Genomic DNA, 19,615 nt, shown 5'->3' on the forward strand with positions numbered 1-19,615 from the left:
GTCGATCCCGCTGGTTCTGATCACGTGACTGTTATCCACACATATCACAACAGCGGAGGTGGAGAGGCTAGATGAGATCACAAAGTCAGGGTTTACATAGTCACTGACGGAAGAAGAAATGACATGCCACGTGTATTTGAACTTGAGAAACGTGTCTAGGTTCGGGCTGAGTTCGATCAAGTTGTCACGAATCTTCTCATCCCACGACCGGATTGCCGTATGAGTGTGTTCGATTAGGATCCACGAGAAATGATTGTCTTGTTCCATTTCCATGTCTCTCATCCACAATATCTGCATGCTCAATCACTCACTTGCCCGAAACCTGCAACAACTCCTTCAAATCCCCCTTGTCAGCATGCAATCTGGTCATATGAGCCAGAAAAGGACCCCAATCTTCTCTTGCTCGTGCCATCTTCAACCGATCTGCTTCCACATCTGAAGACGCAGTAGCACTAGTCAAAGACAGAAGAGAGAACTCGGTGGCTTTACTGGTTGCATTTTCCCACGTAGCTTGCAATACAGGTAAAGTCATCATGATCCAATCAGTTCCTGGATCCAAACGACCGATTTTCCGTGGTGATAACTCCATACCGTCCATTTCCCAAACATAGCCTCCAGCTGGAACGTATGCCACAAAGTGGAAGCCATTCTCCTCATCTTCATAGTCTTCGTCGTCGTCGTCTTTGAACTTGCGTTTCTTGGAGGCTTTGGCTTTTTTCTTCTTTTCGGCAGCCTGGGCGTCTTGTTTGAGTCGATGGTCGACTACCATTCTATCAATGCTGGTAGAAAATGAATTGTGAACGTCGCGTACATGATCGTATCGATCGAGAGCAATCCCTCGGTCTTTGGGCGTCATGTCGAGTGTTTTTGTACGAAATTCGTTGAGTGATGATCCCAGGTCAAGTCCTGATCGGTTGTTGATGATATTCAAAAGAGCGACAGAGGCACAAGAGAAGGATGATGTCTGTGTGTTGTTAGTATGGTGTAAAGGTGTAATGTAGGCATTGATAAACATACCTGGTTAGCAAACCATACATCTTGAGGTGGGTCTGCTGTGGTGGTGCTCTCCTCAGAGGCTGTCCAGCGAGAAAGGAAAATAAGTCCATATGTATTTTCGCTGGGACTGGTTAGTCATGGTCAAGGGAAGTTGATGAGTAGAGAGAGAAAGAACGTACGCAGGAAAGTCAAAGAGACTTTCCAAGGGAACAACTTCGTGGACTTGGACGTTTGGAACCCCCCACTCTCGAAGCAGGGTGGTAAATATGACAGGATCATTCTCTACCTCTGCCCAACCACTCCATGAGGCGTCATTGCCGTCGTCATCAGCCGCATCCTCGGCAACAGTGCTTTGTTCATCGACCGTGGATGAAGCTACACTGGACCCTGTAGTGGCCGAGACTGATTTGATAACGTCACTCTTGGCGAGTGTCGTTGAAGCTCTGGTTTGTCTGCGTGTCCGCATTGGTTCTCAGGTTGAGATAATGTCGCTGGACAATGCAACGTAGTCGTATGTAGTCAGTCGTAGTCGTAGTTGTTAGAGCTTCATCAACAATCAGAACTCGCAGGCCCAAAGATCGACAGCTCAGCGGGGTTAATCAAGGATGGAGATCTGGATGAGGAGACAGGAAAAGAAGTGAAAAGGCGACAGCAGCTCCATTGAAGATAGTTCTTCTCGCAAGTTCTGTTTGCTCTGATAGTAACGACTCAAGAAGGCAGAAGTATGACGCTAGGCGCTATTGGTCGTGATAAATCGTGAAAATTAACGTAACGGATGGCAGAATGGATCAGCGTCGTGAGTTCGAACTTTGTCTTCACTTCAAGCACAGGAGTGGTAGCATAGGCCTGTGCTGTCCGATAATCGGTAATCTTGAGTATTCCAACTTAAGAGCTTGCTAGAAAAATTCGAATGATGGGGAATTATCTCAAGCTTTCATGGCGAGTGACCTGGTATCATGAAAGACATGTTGAATGGGCCTTTGAAGGGAGAAGAAGATGAAATGCGACTGAGCTGAACCAGAAAGAGAGCGTTCATTGGCTTTCTGCCCTTTGGGGAGAGACTTAATAAATCAGGTACCTAATATATAGGCGTGGGGAGTGCCTAAGAAGGGTCAGCGTTTCGCTTCACTGGCGCCCAATCACCCCGATCCCTTGGCCACTCGGGCTACCGGGACGCCCAACCGACCCAAATACTAGGGGCTCTACTTAGGCGAGGAATTATCCCTTATTGTCCCAGGTTCGAGAGAGTTGTTGGGTAGCCACACTTTTGAGATGTTGATCTCTGGCTTAGAAATAAATACCGACTTCTCTTTTGTCAGTTCATCAATATATCCACATCCACTACACAATTATATGAAGCCTAGCAAAGTCCATCAAAGTTTCCAGTTTTCACAGCCTGATACACAATTACACCAAACATCTGCCACAAACAACAATTGAATCTGGCCAACATGACCGGCCCGATCACCATCACCACAACATCCATGGGCACAACTTGGAAAAGCTTTCCTCACTGAGGTCTGTTTCAACCTCCTCCGGACGTAGTCTGAGTCGAAGTTGAATCGCCGTGGCTTTGCAAGCTTCGCCTTCAGCCTTGCGACCAATGGTGTCGTAAATGGTGGAGAGCTTGTAGCTTGCCCTGGCACGATGGGCATAGCTGTGACTACCTGACAGTCCTTCAGTGATGGAGACAATGTCATTGAGCATAAGGGCCGCGGTTCCTTGATTGCCACTGGCATCCAACAACGACGCAACATCGTACATGGAGTCGCACACCGCCAACCCATTGCCCAGCAACTGCTTCCTATAGCTGAGAGCTTTGGATGCAAGCCGAAGTGCATCATCTGATCGACCTTGTGCTCGCCGTATGCGCGACAGGAGAACCATGTCTCCTGCGAATCGGGGATTGTTCTTGTTCAAAAAGGTTTCATCGGTACAGTCCTTGAGAGACGGACAGCTAAAGAGGTATTCCTCTGCACGGTCCGGTTCTCCCATCTTGAGATATAAACTGGACAAGTTGCTGTACGAATTGCCGATCAACCCATCCTGGTTGCGAAGTCGCGTATCCACCGCCTTTTCATGGTATTCAAGTGCCTTGGGAAAGTCGTCAAGTTCGGTGTATGCCAGCCCAATATTGTTGTATACCCATGCGGTTAGATAATGGTCAGGCTCTAGGAGTTTCTCTCGGATAGCAAGCGCCTGTTGAAATAGCTCAATCGACTCTTTTGCTTCATTCAAATCAAGTGAGATAAGCCCAGAGACATTGACCACTCTGGCATATGATAGTCCTTCTTTGTCAACAATGAGGCCTTTGGCCGTGTTGAGGAATTCCTGGGCCTTGTCATAAAATTCGCGCTCCTTCAGGAACCTGTCATAATCTGTCAGAAATGAAACATCAACATGTGGTCAACCTACAGGGCACAAGGAATCAATGCTGCGAACAATGTGTCTTTCCTCTCAGTGACGATGTCGTATCGTTTCCATTGCCTGATCAAGTTGGCCATATGTCGTGTGCACCGTTCGTGTCGAATCCAACCCTCTGATGACCATGTTTTCAACTCGTATCCAGCTTCTGTCGACCATTCATCTGTGAGATGCCGGTGGAGGATACTAACAGCCACGTCAAAATATTTAACACGCTCCGCCTTCGACATTCTTCGAATGATCGCCGCTTGCACAAGTCGATGGACTGAGAGGGTCTGGTCCGTGTGACTTTTCTCTAGTAAGGCTGCCTGCAACAGCGATTCCTGCGCTTCACCTAGTCTGGGAGGGTCAGTCTCCTTGTTAATTGCTCATTTTGACAGAGAACATCGAGGGAAAGCGTTTCTCACTCAAATTCGTCCCCGAGAAAACCAAAATCGCTCTCAGAGACGGCGTCTGCTCCCACGGTCAACATTTCCTCGTGAATTGTGTCGGGGTCTAGCAGAGCTAGAAGACTCTGCAGGTGAATGGCATCTCCTGAAAGCCGGGAGAGCGAAATGTCCCACGTTGTTGCCAGCGTTTTCTCGTATGTCGTCAACCGGCTCCTCTTAGCGTCGATGGCGGCCGCATGTTTGTCATACATGGCAGGGAAATCTTTCAAACGCATATGACGTTGAGTGATGAAACTTGCGATCTGGTTCAGCGCAAGTGGAAGCCCTCCTAGCATTTGTGTAATATGCAACGCCAAATCCATTGTCTCCTTGTTTGCATCTTTGTGGCCTAGGAGTGAGAGGAAAACTTCCGCTCCGGTCTCTTCATGGAACGGTTTCATATGGTAGCCCGCATTGGCCGGATTATGGGCCGTGTTGAAGTCTCTCGAAGTGATCAGTATGGAACCTTTTGAGCCCACCGGCCAGAGTTGGCCAATTATTTCCACATCGTCCGCATTGTCGAAGATTAGAAGCCACCGTGACTCTAGACTCTGGCTTAGCACGTAGATTCGGGCGGGACACTGAGTAACTCACTGGTGTTCTGCAGCCATGTTCGTAGCTTAGAGGTGGCAGAATTCATGTCTTTAAGCTCTGATTCTCGTGTAATTAGTTCCAAGGTCTCGGCGGCATCCCGCGAAGTCTGTCCCATGGCATAGGAGGTATCAGCGGCAATCCAGATTACCGCATCGTAGTGGTCGCGGAAATTCTTTGCGTATAGCAATGCCACCTGTGTCTTACCAACTCCACCCATCCCATACAGAGCGAACGACCTGAGCTCTCCAACCTTATCGGAAGGAGGTTCTAGGACTTGTGCTATAGCATCGATTGCTTCTTGACGTCCTGAAAGGCGCGGGTCAGGGTCGTGTGGCACCAGAAAGCATCGTGCCGAGGACTCCTCCTCTACTTTGGCCTTCTCAAGATCTTGGACCAAGTCAATCACTTCTTTGTACCGATCCTTGTTCATTTTCATACGCGCAAGATCTGCCTCCGCTTTGACCTTGGAGGACATGCGCCTGATACTTCGGATGGTGCGGCTGAAGTCGCCTTGGAAGTCTCCCCATGCTTTTCTTTGTAGAGAGACATGAGGATTGCTCTTGAAGAAATGGATGGTCCTAGCATAGAAACATATCACTTCTGTGTAAAGATCGAGTAAGGCCGCTTCCAGAGGTTTACCTATGGGAAGGTCTTCTTCATAACTTCGAAACTCAGGCAAGGTCACACTCAACTCTTCCAGCATGTCCAGAATGCTCTGCAAATTCTCATTTGCAGCAACGGCCAGGGACAAGATGAGGCGAATACTGCCCCATACGAACGCGGTCAACCTGGCACTGGCACCAAAGAAGAGGGCGATGACCGCTGAAAAGTCATCGACAAACTTGAGCACTGGGCCCAGTCGATGGAACGAGACGAGCTTGGCCCGATCATGGGAGATCTCGGGCTCGAACGTCTTGATGTGTTCAAGCACATCTTGAAGGGATCCTGTGTCTCCAAGGATATCATCATAAGAGTCGTTCTCTGAAAGTTCTTCTCGATATCTTTCCAGCGCACGGTTCCATAACGGGCTCGGGTCGCGCCTTCCCGGATGTAAACTTGGGCTGAGACTTGGCGGTTAGCGAGGGAAGGAACGTTTGGGGCCATCTTTGCTAATTTCAAAGTCAGAACTCACGACGCTTTACCAGACTGCATTCTACCACCCTGATACAGAGAACGTCGATACTCGATACATTGGTGCCGAAACTGTCCGAAACCTCACTCTGAATACGATGGTCGAACATGGAAGAGGCCAGAGAAGAGCAAGCGCTGAAGCCCAATCCCAGAATGCGGCACAACTTGGAGTTGAAGGGCCTATCAACTCCCACTCACCCCGCGACAGCTGTCGGCGCATTACTGGCCCCAGGGGGCCGTAGACCTTTTGGCCCTGGTCGATCATGTTAAGAGCTCTTGGCTCCCTTCTTTGGCTGATAAGCCTCGATCCATTTGTCGTCCCCTTGATAGCGCAGGCGGCTACCACTATTTCTGTGTCGGTGTCCATGGGTCGTTGTTCAGCCTGATCAATGGTCACCTATCTGAAGCAAACTAGGCACCACCACTCTCCACTCTGTCGAGGATGGGTTACTTGGCATCCATGGCTCTGCAGGGCGTAACAAAAGCTCCCGGGATACCTTGTGAGGAACCACCTGATGAAGAGACGAGATCACAATACCCTCCGCCGATAAGCCAACTAACAGAAGGCCACTGGCGGCCTGAATATACCCTGGGCGCTCTGCCAGGCTTCCCTTTGCCTTAAAAAGTCGTATGACACTCTTCGGGCCAGAACTACGACCTGTGGTACTTTATATGATCTTTAGCCTCGAGATGTGAAGTCTCAGCCTTCATTTCACCTACAGGGTAGCGAGCGTCTAGGCATTGCTGCACTGCCTCTGTCGTTCATACAGCTACACGCAGGCATGAGAATACCATCCATTAGTCTCATACTCCTTCAAGTATAAAGTTGATCGCCACCCGGCTGAAGCACGCCATTTATGTACAGGCGACTCAATCTGCAGTCTATCCCTTTTATTGCTGTCAGCCTCGTCCGTAGCGCACATGTCTCCTCGAATCGAACGACAAGGAACAGACAATCGAAGGTCTTTGCCACCCTTCGGTAAATTTAGAGCTAGACTTGAACGTCGCAAACGACAAGGTGCGTGCGCATTGTCAGATCCAGCCAATGCTAATCGCAATTTGTGCAGGAAACAAGCGTGCAACTTCATGGCCAGATGCCTCCTATCGACTGATTGAAGCCATTAACCCTGGTTCTCGGGAGTTGGCGAAAAGCATGACATGGTATGGGTTTTGGGTCGCTGAACAAATAACGAGTCTCCGTCCATGTTTAGTCAACCTTATCCCTGATTATGACAATGATGACAATGATCTCTGGCAGCCACAGTTCCTGAATCTATGGGACAGGATCGCTCTGCATCTCCGCACCAACACAGATACTCGGATCGACACAATCATTGACCTTCTCATTAAAGATGAGATTTTTCAACTGGACCAGGAGAGAAAAAACTTGTTCCAGGCGAGGCAAGTGGTATTCTCAGTCATTGGATGGCAGACCATGATTTGGAAAGCAGAGACTGGCGTCTGCCCACCAGGACAGCTTGCCATTTCAGATGAGAGGAACGGGTTTCAGGGCGAGAATGAGCTTTCCTTTCGGCAGGACCAGTCTTGTTGCAAAAGGTCTCTCCAACAGGTGATCATGGGTTTCGGAATCCTGTTGCCATCTTCACCGCAGTGTCGATTGGAGCTGAGGCGGGAAAGTCAAGCCACAGAAGGGACAACAGCAGCCCTGTCATCATCACCAAACTACAACTGTTTACCTACAATCTCGCCGGCATCGCTAAACATGTTCATGCTATCTACAGTCGGTGGAATCCGCATACAGTGGACCGATGTGCTTTCTCACCACCTCGAGCTGAACAACAAAGACCGCATCATCTATCTCTATCGATTTCCTTCATTTTGTCTTCTCAATGTGCCCGCAACGTCTGACGAAGAATCGAAGACCGAGAGACATACTCCGATATACGCCTGCTGTGATTCCACTGTAAATAACAAATACTGGGCTGGTCAGGATGATATACGAGACCTGCTCCGCGAAACACTGCTGTCATATCGTGTCCTCTTCGGCCAGGATAAACGATCCAGGAAAATGTACAAACGGCTCCGTCCGTTTGGAGATTGCTCTAAGAGAGAACAAGACGTTCTGCTCAACGAGCTCTGCAGCCGCGAGCATTGTGATCTCACCGCTAACGAGGACCGTGACAATTATGACCCATGCGAAGACTTTCCACTTTACAGCAATAGATTCAAGGTTCTTCATCAGGTATTGATGAATACCAAAGCACGGACCTGGAAACAACTCTGGAAGGACAAGCGGGATTCAGCTGCCTGGCTCACATTTTGGCTCTTATTGATCTTTGGTGGTCTTGGTGTCATGTTCTCATTCATGCAGATGATCTTACAGGTGATTGCAATATCTTTGGATCGCGGCTAAAGACTCTGCTTTCAGGATCATCCTGGGTCATCGCAACAGATCAGATTGCTCGGTCAAACCAACTCTCCACAATACCGGCATTGCTTGCTTCATACTCCTTGAGCACAGCTTTCCCCTCATGGAGAAATGTGTTGGCATGAACATAGATGAGACGAGGTGACGTCTTGGCCATGAGGGTTTTTCGCCACCCTAAGTGGTTTTCTTCAACTTTGGACAAGGATTCAAAGTATGGTCGGCAGGCATCGATGTCAGCAGTTACCCGGTACATGTGTAGCCTCAGAAGCATCTTCTCCAGGGCAACTTTACCCTTTGAGATGATGAGATTACGATCAACCACAACCTTCAACCGGGCATTTTCTTGGTCGTGTTCGATTTTTACGCAACCCCCTCCATCGGCAAGGAGGCAACGAAGCATTGCAAAGTGGGCCTATCAAGTCAGTGAGCTTGTCAGCAATATGCGGTTCACATACCCGATCATGGGCTTGGCCCCATTTCTGCACAGAATTAGCACGCGTGCATCGAGTCTCAGCGACACTACTGCTCACCTTGGTATCGATGTTGAAGTTTGAAAGCGCGACGAGACCTGACCAACCCAGTTGCATATAAAAATAATATGTCACTGGTGTAGTGCACGGACAATATCAGCACAGCTTCTTTATGAGAGGAGTAATGTCATACCATCGTCTGCCTTGAGGTCACTCTCGTCATTGTAACCGAACAAGGAGAGCAGTTCTTTATTGTCCATCAAGCAAGCGCTTACAAGCTCACATCGACACTCATCGACGCTGGTGCTCAAGTCGCCGAATACTCCAGTCCATGTCTCGCCAGGCTTGTACCACTTCTCGATGGGGTTTCCCGTTAGTGGATCCACGGGCGGGTTGTTGATGTCGAAATTGTAGACATCCTCGGAAGATTGTATCATCATCTTACCCGTGCCATGTCCAAGAAGCTCGTGGACCACCAACCATAAAAATAAGACGGTGAATTGATGACGCTGGAATTCTTGGGCTTCGTGGGACGGGACAAAGGAATTAGGGGAGCTGGCGATGGAATTGGCCGCCATGCGATTAGCAATAACGACATTTTTGAAGCCATGTGTCTGACGGATGTCATTGTAATTGGGGAGATTGATGCCATCAAACAAGATGGTGGAGCAATATGTCAGTGCTACAGACATAGGGTCAGGAAACACATGGCCAGGATTCAAAGGGGAAATGGAAGGGATACGCACTGTGAATGCTAGCAAAGCTCGGTGGGTCGAAGGTGGCTTTTTCGAAGGGACCTTTACCGTTATTGTCGGTACAACCACGAGCCCAGGGTTGACATCGGATGAATTGATCCGAGTTCTCCACCAATTCTCGAAGAGCTTTGCTCTCTTCGGGGTTCTCAATCGCGACGATACCTTCAAACTCAGACCGAATGCCAGCAGGATCCCGGTAGGGTTCGATAAACCCAATCATGTTTTCCACCACAGGATACTTGTCCTGGACCCATAACTTCTGAGATTCACGATATGCCTCGAGATCTCCCGTGGTGAAACTCTCGACGTACTTTTCGATGACTAGCTTTTGTGTCTCGTTGGACGTGTAATTGAGCGCATCCTTTAGGTGAGAACACATGCGAGAAAGCGTCTGTCCGTGGTCACCGCGCCGGAGGGTGATTTGCGAACTGTCAGGGCCGGCTCGTCGGATTATTTCACTTCCTTGATCGACAGATGCCTGCAGTACTACCAAAGACTTGCCTCCCGTCTCGGACCTGTCGGTACTGAGGCGAGTATTCTCAGGCCAAATCCCCAGCGATGCCATCGTTTTCGAGACCTGATTAATCTCCTTCACTGTTATGGTGTCTGTGCCTGGAGGGTAATACTGGCTCTGGCTATCGGAGGATGGATAGCCTAGAGTGTGAGGTGGTCGTGAATAAATTACATCCTTGATTTTGGACCAGAGCTTCCCTGCAGCCTCAGAAACAGTCGACATCTTTTCCAGCACGTCGGCATTGACCCTTGGGACAAATTTCTGATCTCCTCGTCCCTACGGTGTAATGAGCTCATGGTAACAGTTGACAATTGGCAAAGATCCTCACAAAGTAGTTTCCAATGTTAGACAGAAACACCGCTGCATACTGTAGGAAGTAATCCACTTCGGTCTTCTCCAGCGACAACCGATGAACCAAGGCGTAAAAATCGCCGTCACATGATCGATATAATTCCATGATGAAATCAAAAATATCGTTTGCTTCGGGAGAGACTTGCTCAAGGATGATGCGGGCGCCAGTCCATGCCGCGCTGAGAGAAGGCTGAAATCAGAAGTGTTCCATTACGGAAGATTTCGAACAAGGCTGGCTATGAAGGGAGGAATATATGAAAGAACCCAGGACCTACCGTGATAAATGATGGGCATAGAGTTTCTCAATCTCAGTCAACGACTCAAATGGTTCTTTGATGCTCATCCGATGAACATGACTGACAGGAGCGGCCCGTCGAGCTGGTTTGTGCTCCTGGTCAGGTTCAGCCTGTGGAGTGTTCTGATCCATGCTGGTGCCGTTTTGATATCTGATATCTAACAAGAGGATGGCAATGGACCTGTCGACTGGAGAGCCTCCAAAACAATCGTCGACGTCAAAGATCACGTCCCTACGATGCCAGCATCAAAGAACAGAACCGGACAAAGTCATGGCTTATCTCAAAAACTGGGATTCATCATTCATTCGCCGTCATTGGCCAGGATGTTTGCTAGACTGTTACTGCCTGCATGAGTCTTGGAGCCCGATGGCGATCTTTCGTGTAACGAAATACGTGGCAGCCTTACCGCGGCTCTTCAGGCATATGTGAGCTCCTCCCGCATGTGTACTAAGAAAGACAGATGTTTCGAAAGGCTGAGGGTATCATTCAAGGATATGCCATCCACGGACGACGGCTTCTTAAGATGGAGGTTGTCAAGATGAATATATGCTGTGCCGTATTGCCAAGACTAATGCGGCTGGGAAGTAATGGTCGGCTGAAGTTGTAGCCTTGTCGTTACACTCAAATTTCAGCCTTGAATTCCAGTGGCATCTAGAGGACATAGATGTGAAAAAAGGCTGTTTGAGAAATATTGACCTTGACTGATGCAGACGCCTAGTAGGTAGTCATGATCATGTTAAACTCAACGGGCATTTCCTTGAAGTTGGGTGAGACCTCGTGTGAATACCACAAAATGGCCTCGAAATTTGCGGTCAGACAGGTACACATTTAGATGTAAAGTTAGGGTGTTAGGCTTTGATCTGCGTGAATAGAAGCCTCTCAATGCCCCCATATTGAATGTAATTGAAGAGAAACTAATCAAATGACAGCGCAGTAACCATAAACCAATAAGATTTCCTCTGCCACTTTAACCGATTCGATTAATCCTCCATGCCAATCCTGGATATACAAAACATTTCTTTGTTGCTGCCGCCTACTCAAACGCGTCCTCAACAACATTCACACCCACACTCTCGAACCCCATTCCCGTCGTTGTCCCTTGCCTCCTTTCTCCGTACCAAATCATCCAGATTTCCAATTCTGCAGGCAGAACGTTCGTTGCTACGGGACGGAATTGAGAAACAACAAACCACCAACGACGTCATTTCCTCGTTCCCCTTGCCTTTGCACCAACTCCCGTTCACCTCCCGTCTCTGTCGAGCATTACAATCGCGGCCTTGGAGGGAAGGCTGAGGATACCATCATATAAACTCAGAACGCCCTCCAGCCGCATGGTGCGATGAACGAAACCCCGCGACTGCGGTCGGCCTTCCCAAACACCCCCAGGTCGGAATTCCGTTCAAGAAATTCCAATGGCTCTCCTCAACCTCTCTTCGCCTCAAGCCACACCTCCTCTCACAGGTCCTCTCCCATAACAAAACCCATCAGAGTTCCTAATGACTCTCGACCGCGGACCACAGTCTCTCCATTGGTCCCCACCAATGCCGTCGATGCCCCAACCCAACGTCTTTATGTTTTCGGCTTTTACGCTTTCTTAGTCGCATGGAAGAGCTATGACTGGTGGCACATTGAAACCGTCGAGGATTCATCATGGCACTTTCTGAAATGGATGTTCCTCGACGCCACTTTTTTCACAGTCTTGCCCTTGTTGAAGATTCCATGGCTCGAATTCTCGTTTGCGACTACCGTGGCCATCGTCGTCTCGCATTTCGTTGTCGATGTCTTTACCATGTTCCGCATACCCATTCCAGTCTTAGCCTGGCTAGGCGCCCTGGTAAAGTTGGCCTATGATCGAGAAGCCACCCTCTCCGACGGCCGAATAAGACCTGCCGACGTTCTTCACAACTCTTCCATCATTCTGGGGAAGCAAATTATTCACATCCTGCCAGAAGGCTCGGCCATCCTCAATCCGGAAAAGCAGGCTTTTTGCCTCGACTCTGCCATGTCCCACATCGACTTGCCTATACAAATCAACCAGACCACTCCTATTTCAATCGAATTGGCTCGCTACGATCTTGACACCGACGAGCTTGAAACTATCATTATTGGGAAGCAGGAGGCAAAGCAGTTGTTGAAATCCGCCAACGCCCGGTCTCAAAGCACCGCCAAAAACACTCCACGCACTCTGCATTACACGGTCAAAAAGACCGGACTATACCAATTACAGCGTGTCATCGATGCGACCAATCTTGATGTACGCAAGCGCAGCTTTGACGTCGCCGTTGTGGGATGCCCAAAGGCTTCAGTATCGACCGAGTCTACTCACCGATGTACGGGAGATTTGACCAGGGTTTCCTTGAAAGTCGAAGGCGTTCCTCCTTTCAAGGTGAGATACAGCAAATCGGTCAATGGACGCGAATTGAGCTCCAACGTACAAAATGTCCAACCGTCTCTGGACTCGGGCTTCCAAGCCCAAACAGAGGAAGATACCACCGTCCTCGACCCCAAAGCTCCTCATAGGGGTTGGACAAAAGCGACGACCGAGTCTTTTGAGATCAATGAAGCTTTGCATCAAAATGGCACTCACTCGTACACCGTTGAGGATATTGAAGATGGCCTTGGTAACAAAATCTTCTACACCTTGGATGCTTCGAAAGGCTCCCAAGGCCCTCGAACCGAGTCTCTGACAGTTCACAACCGTCCTCAAGTCAGGCTCCATGACTGTGGTCCTGATCGGTCGATCCCAATCCCCAAGGGCCGTTCAACGGACTTGCCTGTGCGTGTTCTGCCGCCAGCAAGGCTTCATTCAAGTGATTGGCCATTGAAACTGAGGTACACTTTTGTACCCGAAACCGACCAGGAAATCCCACGCGTGGAAGATTTTACATTCCACATGACGACCGAACGCTCCAGTCCTCAAATCACGAGACCTGGTCGCTACAACCTTGATTCAATTGAGAGTCAGTTCTGTCGTGGCGAGGTCGTTGAGCCGTCTTCTTGCAGACTCTTCAATCCCCCCGAACCTGACGTCGTTCTTGAGTCAGAGGAAATCTTTGATAAGTGCGCTGGCAATCCAATCGGAATGTTGGTCAACCTCGACTTTACAGGAACTCCCCCCTTCACCGTGCGATACAATGTCGAACATCGAGGGAAGATTCGTCCTGAGGTCAGGGAATTCCCAAGCATGCGAGGCCAGATTGAGTTATCAGAGAGGTCAGCAGGCTCCTATAGCTATCACTTTCAAGAAATAAGAGACAAGGTCTATGGATCGGTCTCCTTGAAGGATCGACAACTCACCTTGAAACAAGACATCAACCCACCAGCATCCGCATCTTTCTTGGGAGCCCAGTCGCAATCTAAGCAATGCCTGGGTAGTCCTCTATCACTTCAAGTCAAATTTGTGGGACAGGGTCCATGGGATCTCGACTATGAGATCATTTATGCTGGCAAACGCAAGAAGCACAGTGTCCATTCGGAAACAGAAATTCTCACCCTTGATCTTCCAGAACAGCCAGGTGGCGGCCGTCATACTGTGATTTTGACCGGGGTCCAGGACAAGACTCGATGTCGAACAGCACTGAAAGAGGAACGGCACTTTGAAGTCAGGTCCGATCGGCCAACTGCATCCTTTGGTGATGTTGCAGGCAAGCGAATCGTCCTTGCTCTGGAAGGCAAGGAAGTCAAAATCCCTCTTCGCCTCAAAGGAAATGCGCCATGGTCTGTTCGGATCCAGAACGTGGATGATCCTGTCATGGCCAGTGCTCAGCACTTCCGAGACGCTAATGCCGTTATCAGCGTTACAAAACCTGGCACCTACGAGATCGTGGCTGTCGATGATCAATGTCAAGGTGTAGTTGACCAGAAGGCTCACCAATTCAAAGTCAGCTGGATACCTCGTCCTGCCCTCGGTATCAAAGATATTCTTGGGGAACAAAAGGGAGAGGAATTCCACAAAGCACCTATCTGTCAAGGTGACGAGTCTGTGCTGTCAGTTGGACTCACTGGAAATCCTCCTTTCACCGTAGGCTACCAACAAAAATTCGAACCCATCAAAGGATCTCCCTCCATCAGCAACAAAGTTGCCAACTTTGTCAACAGCAATGCAATCATCAAGCTCGAAACTGCCAAACCGGGCGAGTATACTTACACATTCCGAGAGCTTGCAGATGATCGCTACTCCAGCGATAAACAGAGCTTCAAGCCCATGGTGGTCAAGCAACAAGTCTATGCTCCTCCAGCAGCCGCTTTTGCTCACCCAGGCAAGGTATACAGCTACTGCAGGGATGACCCATCCCTAACCGAGTCCGGCCAAGAGACCGAGAGTATCCCATTGATCTTGACCGGTACACCACCCTTCAGCGTCGAGATTGCCATCCGTCACCACGGACAATCCGGACGGCCCGAGATCATCCGCCAGAGAGACATCCAGACCAATACCTACACGTGGCCAGTCTCACGCGCCTCACTCGCACTAGGAACACACAGCATCTCCATCCGCTCCATCAAAGACGGACGCGGATGCGAACACATCATTGACCATGATTCCACCTCCGTTCGCATCCAAGTAACCTCCCCACCCACGATAACCCCTCTCCAATCACAAGAAAACTTCTGCGTTGGAGAATACGTCTCATTCTCCCTCAGCGGCCAATCTCCCTTTGAAGTCTACTACACATTTCAAGGCCGGGACCGAAAAGCCAAGGTTTCAGACACCGAGTTCAAACGTCTGGCTGAAGCACCTGGCGAATTCATCATCACCGGCGTCAGCGACAGTGCCATGGGTCGAGGTAAATGTCGAGCACGCAAGGATATTCACAAGACGATCCGTCCGTTTCCAACGGTGGAGATTGGTCGTGGCAAAACCCTCATCAGTGATATCCATGAAGGTGGTGAAGTTGATATTCATTTCAGCTTTACGGGAACACCGCCTTTTGAATTTACGTAAGTTTCCACCATTCCCCCTTTTCCCTTCGGCTTTTCATTTCTGTTTCCATTTCTACATTCACAAGCTCATGATCTCTAACTGACATATTTCTGTTCCTTCTAGATATACACGATCCGAACACGCAAAGAAAGGCCGTAACAAACAACCAGTGATCCTCGAAACGCGACACGACACATCCAACGAATTTTCCAAGATCATCCGCGCTAGTGACGAGGGTATCTACGAAGTCGTGTCTATCAAAGATCGGTATTGTTCGTATACTAAACCGTCGCATAAAAATGTAGGTTCGGGCGGTGGTGGTGGGCAGAAGAGGTTGACTTATTGATTCATTTGATCTGATCTGGCTGGGTTGGTCAGGTTGGGTCAGCGTATTGGACCCGTGAGCCATGGACCACGGTAGCAATAAACATAAAATGGAATGAAGCGAATTGATCCATCGGATTCGGATTGGATTGAGTTGGATTGGAATGGACTAAGGGGAAGACTTCCTAGATTCAACCAGGTCATGGTCCAGATTCAGGGAGGGCCAAGGGGTCCTTTTTGTGTGTCTGTCTTTTCAGATTTGCATAGGGTATAATAATCATGAGCCTTGTTTTACCACAATCCTACAAGTAAGTAAGCGCAGATGATCAAGCAGGGTCTACTTCCAATGAAATGTGAACAACGCGATTCAAGTAGGAAAACAAGTCAGAAGAACACAGGTCAGAGGAAAGAATGTCTTTTATATTTTGGTTGGCTCCATCCAGCCACTACCAGGTTCAAAGGAAGTGACAACTATCTGAACCTGCCATTGGTTGGAACCACAATACAAAGAACGTTGTCTAGTCATGAACCATGACTGTCATATGATATACCCCATCATATGATGCCTAGATAAGATTGCCAGCCGTATTCCCTTCTCTGTGGATCTCGATCCCGGTAACTCATCTATGTCTGAAGGTATTTGCAATATGAGACTGGACTTCTGGACCATGGCATATGTGTGTGAAGTCAGCCACGTCCAGAGCTCGTCATGACTCTCGGCCTTCCTCCTGTGTTTTTTTTTGGCTTTTTCTTCTGAGTGTTTTGCTTCTGCGGGGACCTTTGCAGTGATGTGACGATCTGTCCACACTGAAGCTTTGATGGCACGGGATTGTTAAGTATAGCACTCTTGATGGATGCTCCGGAATCTGCACCGTCTCGTGAGTGATTCCCGCTTGGAATAGTTAATAAAGTCTCCGGAGAGACTTGGTAGTGAATCGATGATGCCACGTTCATGCGATGAGTATTGGGTTTTGTGAAATAATGAGCCAGGTGAAAGGGGTATCACTTTTCTGGTCACCTGCCAGTAAAGTAAAATTGCGCCGACTTTGAAGAAGTGAGGTCGGGAAGAAGAGAGCTGACTCAATGAGGATGAATTGGGTTGTGTCGGAAGATTGTGATAACACCCTGAGTGTTGGTGGTGGGTGGGAAAAAGGGACTTCTGGAACCAGCTTGGATTCCTAAAGTGAAAACGCCGGGCAACTCTACACACCCCTAGAGATGCGAATTCGGTCTTTTCAAGCATGTACGCCTGACCTGTTTGTCTGTCCGGTCCAGTAAGTACGTCATGTCCGTACCTTCCCAAGAAAGAACGCCGTGTTGGAAAAGGAAGAAACGCCGCAGAGTGAAAGCCGTGCTCGAAAGGGACACTTTCACCTCCACGTCAAACGTCCATTCAGAAATTATGCCCAACCCAAAGAAGAAAATAACTAAGCTGTACGACACTGTTGTACAGATCTCATAGCTAGCCATGATTCAACTCCGAGCTGTCGCATTGTCGCATATCATAGACCTTCGTGAGCATGGAAAATAACGCCATGAAAATGACAAAAGAAAATCGCATATCGGATAAGTAGACGAACAGGTTACTGAGTCGTCTGACCAACAGGCAAGGCAGGTTGATGGCCGCCACGACCACCACCACGGGTGCCTTGACCACGGCCTCGCCCGCGATAACCGCCACGACCCTGGTTGTTGAATTGTTGGGGGAATCCATTAGACTGGCCTTGTGGGCGTCTCTGGCCCTGAGCCTGGCTCTGTACTTGACCGTTGTGAGAGGTGGAGGCTGCGTTGGTACTGCTATAGGATGGTCTCGCTTGGGCTGGTGGTGGCATTGATCGAGGAATATTTTCGGGATTATCGTACACGTAAAGACTCTTGTCGATAGATGGTGGGATGGGTTGAATCTCGGTGCCCAGCTCCTGCTCAATTTTGTAAAGATTGAATCTATCATCCCAATTGATGAGATTGATGGCGAGACCAAGATGGCCGAAACGACCAGAACGACCGATACGATGGAGATAAGTCTCAGCATTCTTGGGGAAATCAAAATTGATGACCACATTGACAGCTTGGATATCGATACCGCGGGTAAGAAGATCAGAGCAGACGAGATTGCGGGAGACACCAGCGCGGAAGTCGTGGAAGACCTTGTTGCGGTTCTGCTGCAGCATCTTGGCATGGGAGTAGAAGCAAGAATAGCCAAGCTCGGTAATCTTTTTCGCCAGAAGCTCGACGCGGTTGGTGGAGTTGCAGAAGATGATGGACTGGTTGATCTGAAGCTTGGAGAAGAGAGTGTTGAGACAGTGAACCTTTTGCTTCTCCTCAACAAAGGCATAGTATTGAGTGATACCGCGAAGGGTCAATTCGTCCATGAGGTTGATCTCATAGGGATTGCGCATGTGTTTGTCTTTGAAATGCTTGACAATCATGGGGAAAGTGGCACTGAAGAGCATGACTTGTCTATCCTTGGGGTGGAAAGACAGTAATTGCTCAATAACGACGGTGAATTCCGGAGAGAGAAGTTTGTCGGCTTCATCCATGACGAAGATGGAACATTCAGAAAGATCTGCAATGCCCTTGCTGGCCAGATCAAGAATGCGGCCTGGGGTAGCGATGATGATGTGTACAGTATCTCCCAGTCTTAAAATGTCATCTTTAAGCCCTGTCCCACCGGTTGTGACCATGACATTGATACCGAGATGTTTTCCCAAAGTTTTGCAGACTTGGGATGTTTGTAAAGCGAGTTCTCGAGTGGGGACGAGTAGAAGGGCCTGAGTTTTGGGGTTCTTGGGGTTGATTCGTTCGAGGGTGGGAATGACAAAGGCGGCGGTCTTGCCAGTTCCATTCTTTGCTCTGGCCAGAATGTCTCGACCAGTCAGGGCAACGGGGATGGTCTCTTCTTGGATGGGGGAGGGCTTCTCGAAACCAGCCTCGAAGATACCCATCATGAGTTCACGTTTGATATAGAAATCTTCAAATTCGAGTCCTTTTGTTGCGAGGACATCCTCTGTCTGTTGTCTTCCATCTTTGGTGGGAATCTTCAATCCTTGTTTCCAGCTTGAGTCATCTGGACCGTCGGTGAGGGAGGTTTTGTTTAGCTGGCTCGCTAAAGCGTCTGCCATTGTGAACACGTGGGAGTATGGAGGATGGTATGGGTAGGGCAGGAGTGAGAACAAGAGACCGGGCCAAAGGGAGGCGGTGTGATTTGGCGTGCCAACCCAAGAGTGATCGTAGGCGGCTTGTGTGTTTTGAAAAGAAAATTGGAGAGAAGAGCGAGGGTGAGTTAGATGATCTGTCAAATTGAAGCAGATTGAGGAGAAGATGGCTATCGAGGAGGTCGAGTGCCGTGCGGGTTTTGTATGAACGAGGTGGGGTTCGAGGGTTTGTTTTGTGGTCAAGTGATTGATCTCGGGCTCTTTGTGTGAAGGATGCCGAGGGTAGGTTCGAGTAGGCACAGACACTCAGTGAAGATGAGGGCCAGGAACGGGAAGATGTTAGAGATGTTGGGGTCCGAGGATCTTGTGAGTAGAGTCAATTAGCGATTTGGCCTTGAATAAGTAACGTGGGAGGAATAATGTCCAAGTATGAGTGTGGTCTGGAGTGAGGTTGTGGTGCGGCAACAAATACGAGTGGATTGATGAATGGAAGGTGGAGGAGGCGGTTTTGGTGGTGGTGTTTCAGCCAATCAGGCGGCAGTGCAGGCAACATGCCTCTGTGACTCTCAAGCCATGCCAAGCCTGGCCGCCACTTTCCATTTAGTGAAAGATATAGTATCTCTAAGCGTTCCAAAGGGTTCTAAAGGCAGGAGCTGCCGGAGAGACAATGTTGGAAGGCAACCACGACGACGACAACAACAACAACACGCACCTTCCTAACATAAGTCATCATGCTGAGCCCTGATGCAGGTACGAGGTCCAGGGCTCCTTCCTGAACGTCTGCCTAAGTATCTTTCCAAGTCCGGTAGGTGCGCCAGGGAGAAACCAACTTGGCTACCTGACTCCGTAAAGAATCGAATCCTG

General features: G+C 49.1%; 6 protein-coding genes across 6 annotated transcripts; 2 read left to right on the forward strand and 4 right to left on the reverse strand.

Annotated features, from left to right (window-relative positions):
* Positions 1–130: 130 nt before the first annotated feature.
* PV10_00493 (uncharacterized protein) lies at positions 131–1,974 on the reverse strand. The gene is made up of 3 exons (XM_016364580.1): positions 1,176–1,974; positions 1,018–1,117; positions 131–964 (listed from the first exon to the last, which is right to left on the reverse strand). The coding sequence occupies exons 1-3, from the start codon at positions 1,460–1,462 to the stop codon at positions 308–310; spliced, it is 1,044 nt and encodes a 347-aa protein (XP_016228229.1). The 5' UTR covers positions 1,463–1,974; the 3' UTR covers positions 131–307.
* Positions 1,975–2,409: 435 nt separating this feature from the next.
* On the reverse strand, positions 2,410–5,594 carry PV10_00494 (uncharacterized protein; the record flags this gene model as incomplete). Its single annotated transcript, XM_016364581.1, has 5 exons — positions 2,410–3,364; positions 3,412–3,759; positions 3,828–4,392; positions 4,443–5,503; positions 5,575–5,594. 5 exons carry the CDS (start codon positions 5,592–5,594, stop codon positions 2,467–2,469), a joined length of 2,892 nt encoding a protein of 963 aa, XP_016228230.1. The 3' UTR covers positions 2,410–2,466.
* A 900-nt stretch (positions 5,595–6,494) lies between these two features.
* Positions 6,495–7,947, forward strand: PV10_00495 (uncharacterized protein; the record flags this gene model as incomplete). The annotated part of the gene is made up of 2 exons (XM_016364582.1): positions 6,495–6,591; positions 6,641–7,947. The coding sequence occupies 2 exons, from the start codon at positions 6,495–6,497 to the stop codon at positions 7,945–7,947; spliced, it is 1,404 nt and encodes a 467-aa protein (XP_016228231.1).
* Positions 7,948–7,987: 40 nt separating this feature from the next.
* Positions 7,988–10,479, reverse strand: PV10_00496 (uncharacterized protein; the record flags this gene model as incomplete). Its single annotated transcript, XM_016364583.1, has 7 exons — positions 7,988–8,374; positions 8,418–8,441; positions 8,493–8,566; positions 8,626–9,114; positions 9,179–9,977; positions 10,030–10,231; positions 10,328–10,479. 7 exons carry the CDS (start codon positions 10,477–10,479, stop codon positions 7,988–7,990), a joined length of 2,127 nt encoding a protein of 708 aa, XP_016228232.1.
* A 911-nt stretch (positions 10,480–11,390) lies between these two features.
* PV10_00497 (uncharacterized protein) lies at positions 11,391–15,896 on the forward strand. Its single transcript, XM_016364584.1, has 2 exons — positions 11,391–15,289; positions 15,396–15,896. The coding sequence occupies exons 1-2, from the start codon at positions 11,688–11,690 to the stop codon at positions 15,616–15,618; spliced, it is 3,825 nt and encodes a 1,274-aa protein (XP_016228233.1). The 5' UTR covers positions 11,391–11,687; the 3' UTR covers positions 15,619–15,896.
* Positions 15,897–15,995: 99 nt separating this feature from the next.
* Positions 15,996–19,189, reverse strand: PV10_00498 (ATP-dependent RNA helicase DHH1). The gene has a single exon (XM_016364585.1). It carries the CDS (start codon positions 18,716–18,718, stop codon positions 17,180–17,182), a length of 1,539 nt encoding a protein of 512 aa, XP_016228234.1. The 5' UTR covers positions 18,719–19,189; the 3' UTR covers positions 15,996–17,179.
* Between the last annotated feature and the right edge of the window lie 426 nt (positions 19,190–19,615).

Source organism: Exophiala mesophila (assembly GCF_000836275.1).
Source record: "Exophiala mesophila strain CBS 40295 unplaced genomic scaffold supercont1.1, whole genome shotgun sequence".
Lineage (NCBI taxonomy): Eukaryota > Fungi > Ascomycota > Eurotiomycetes > Chaetothyriales > Herpotrichiellaceae > Exophiala > Exophiala mesophila.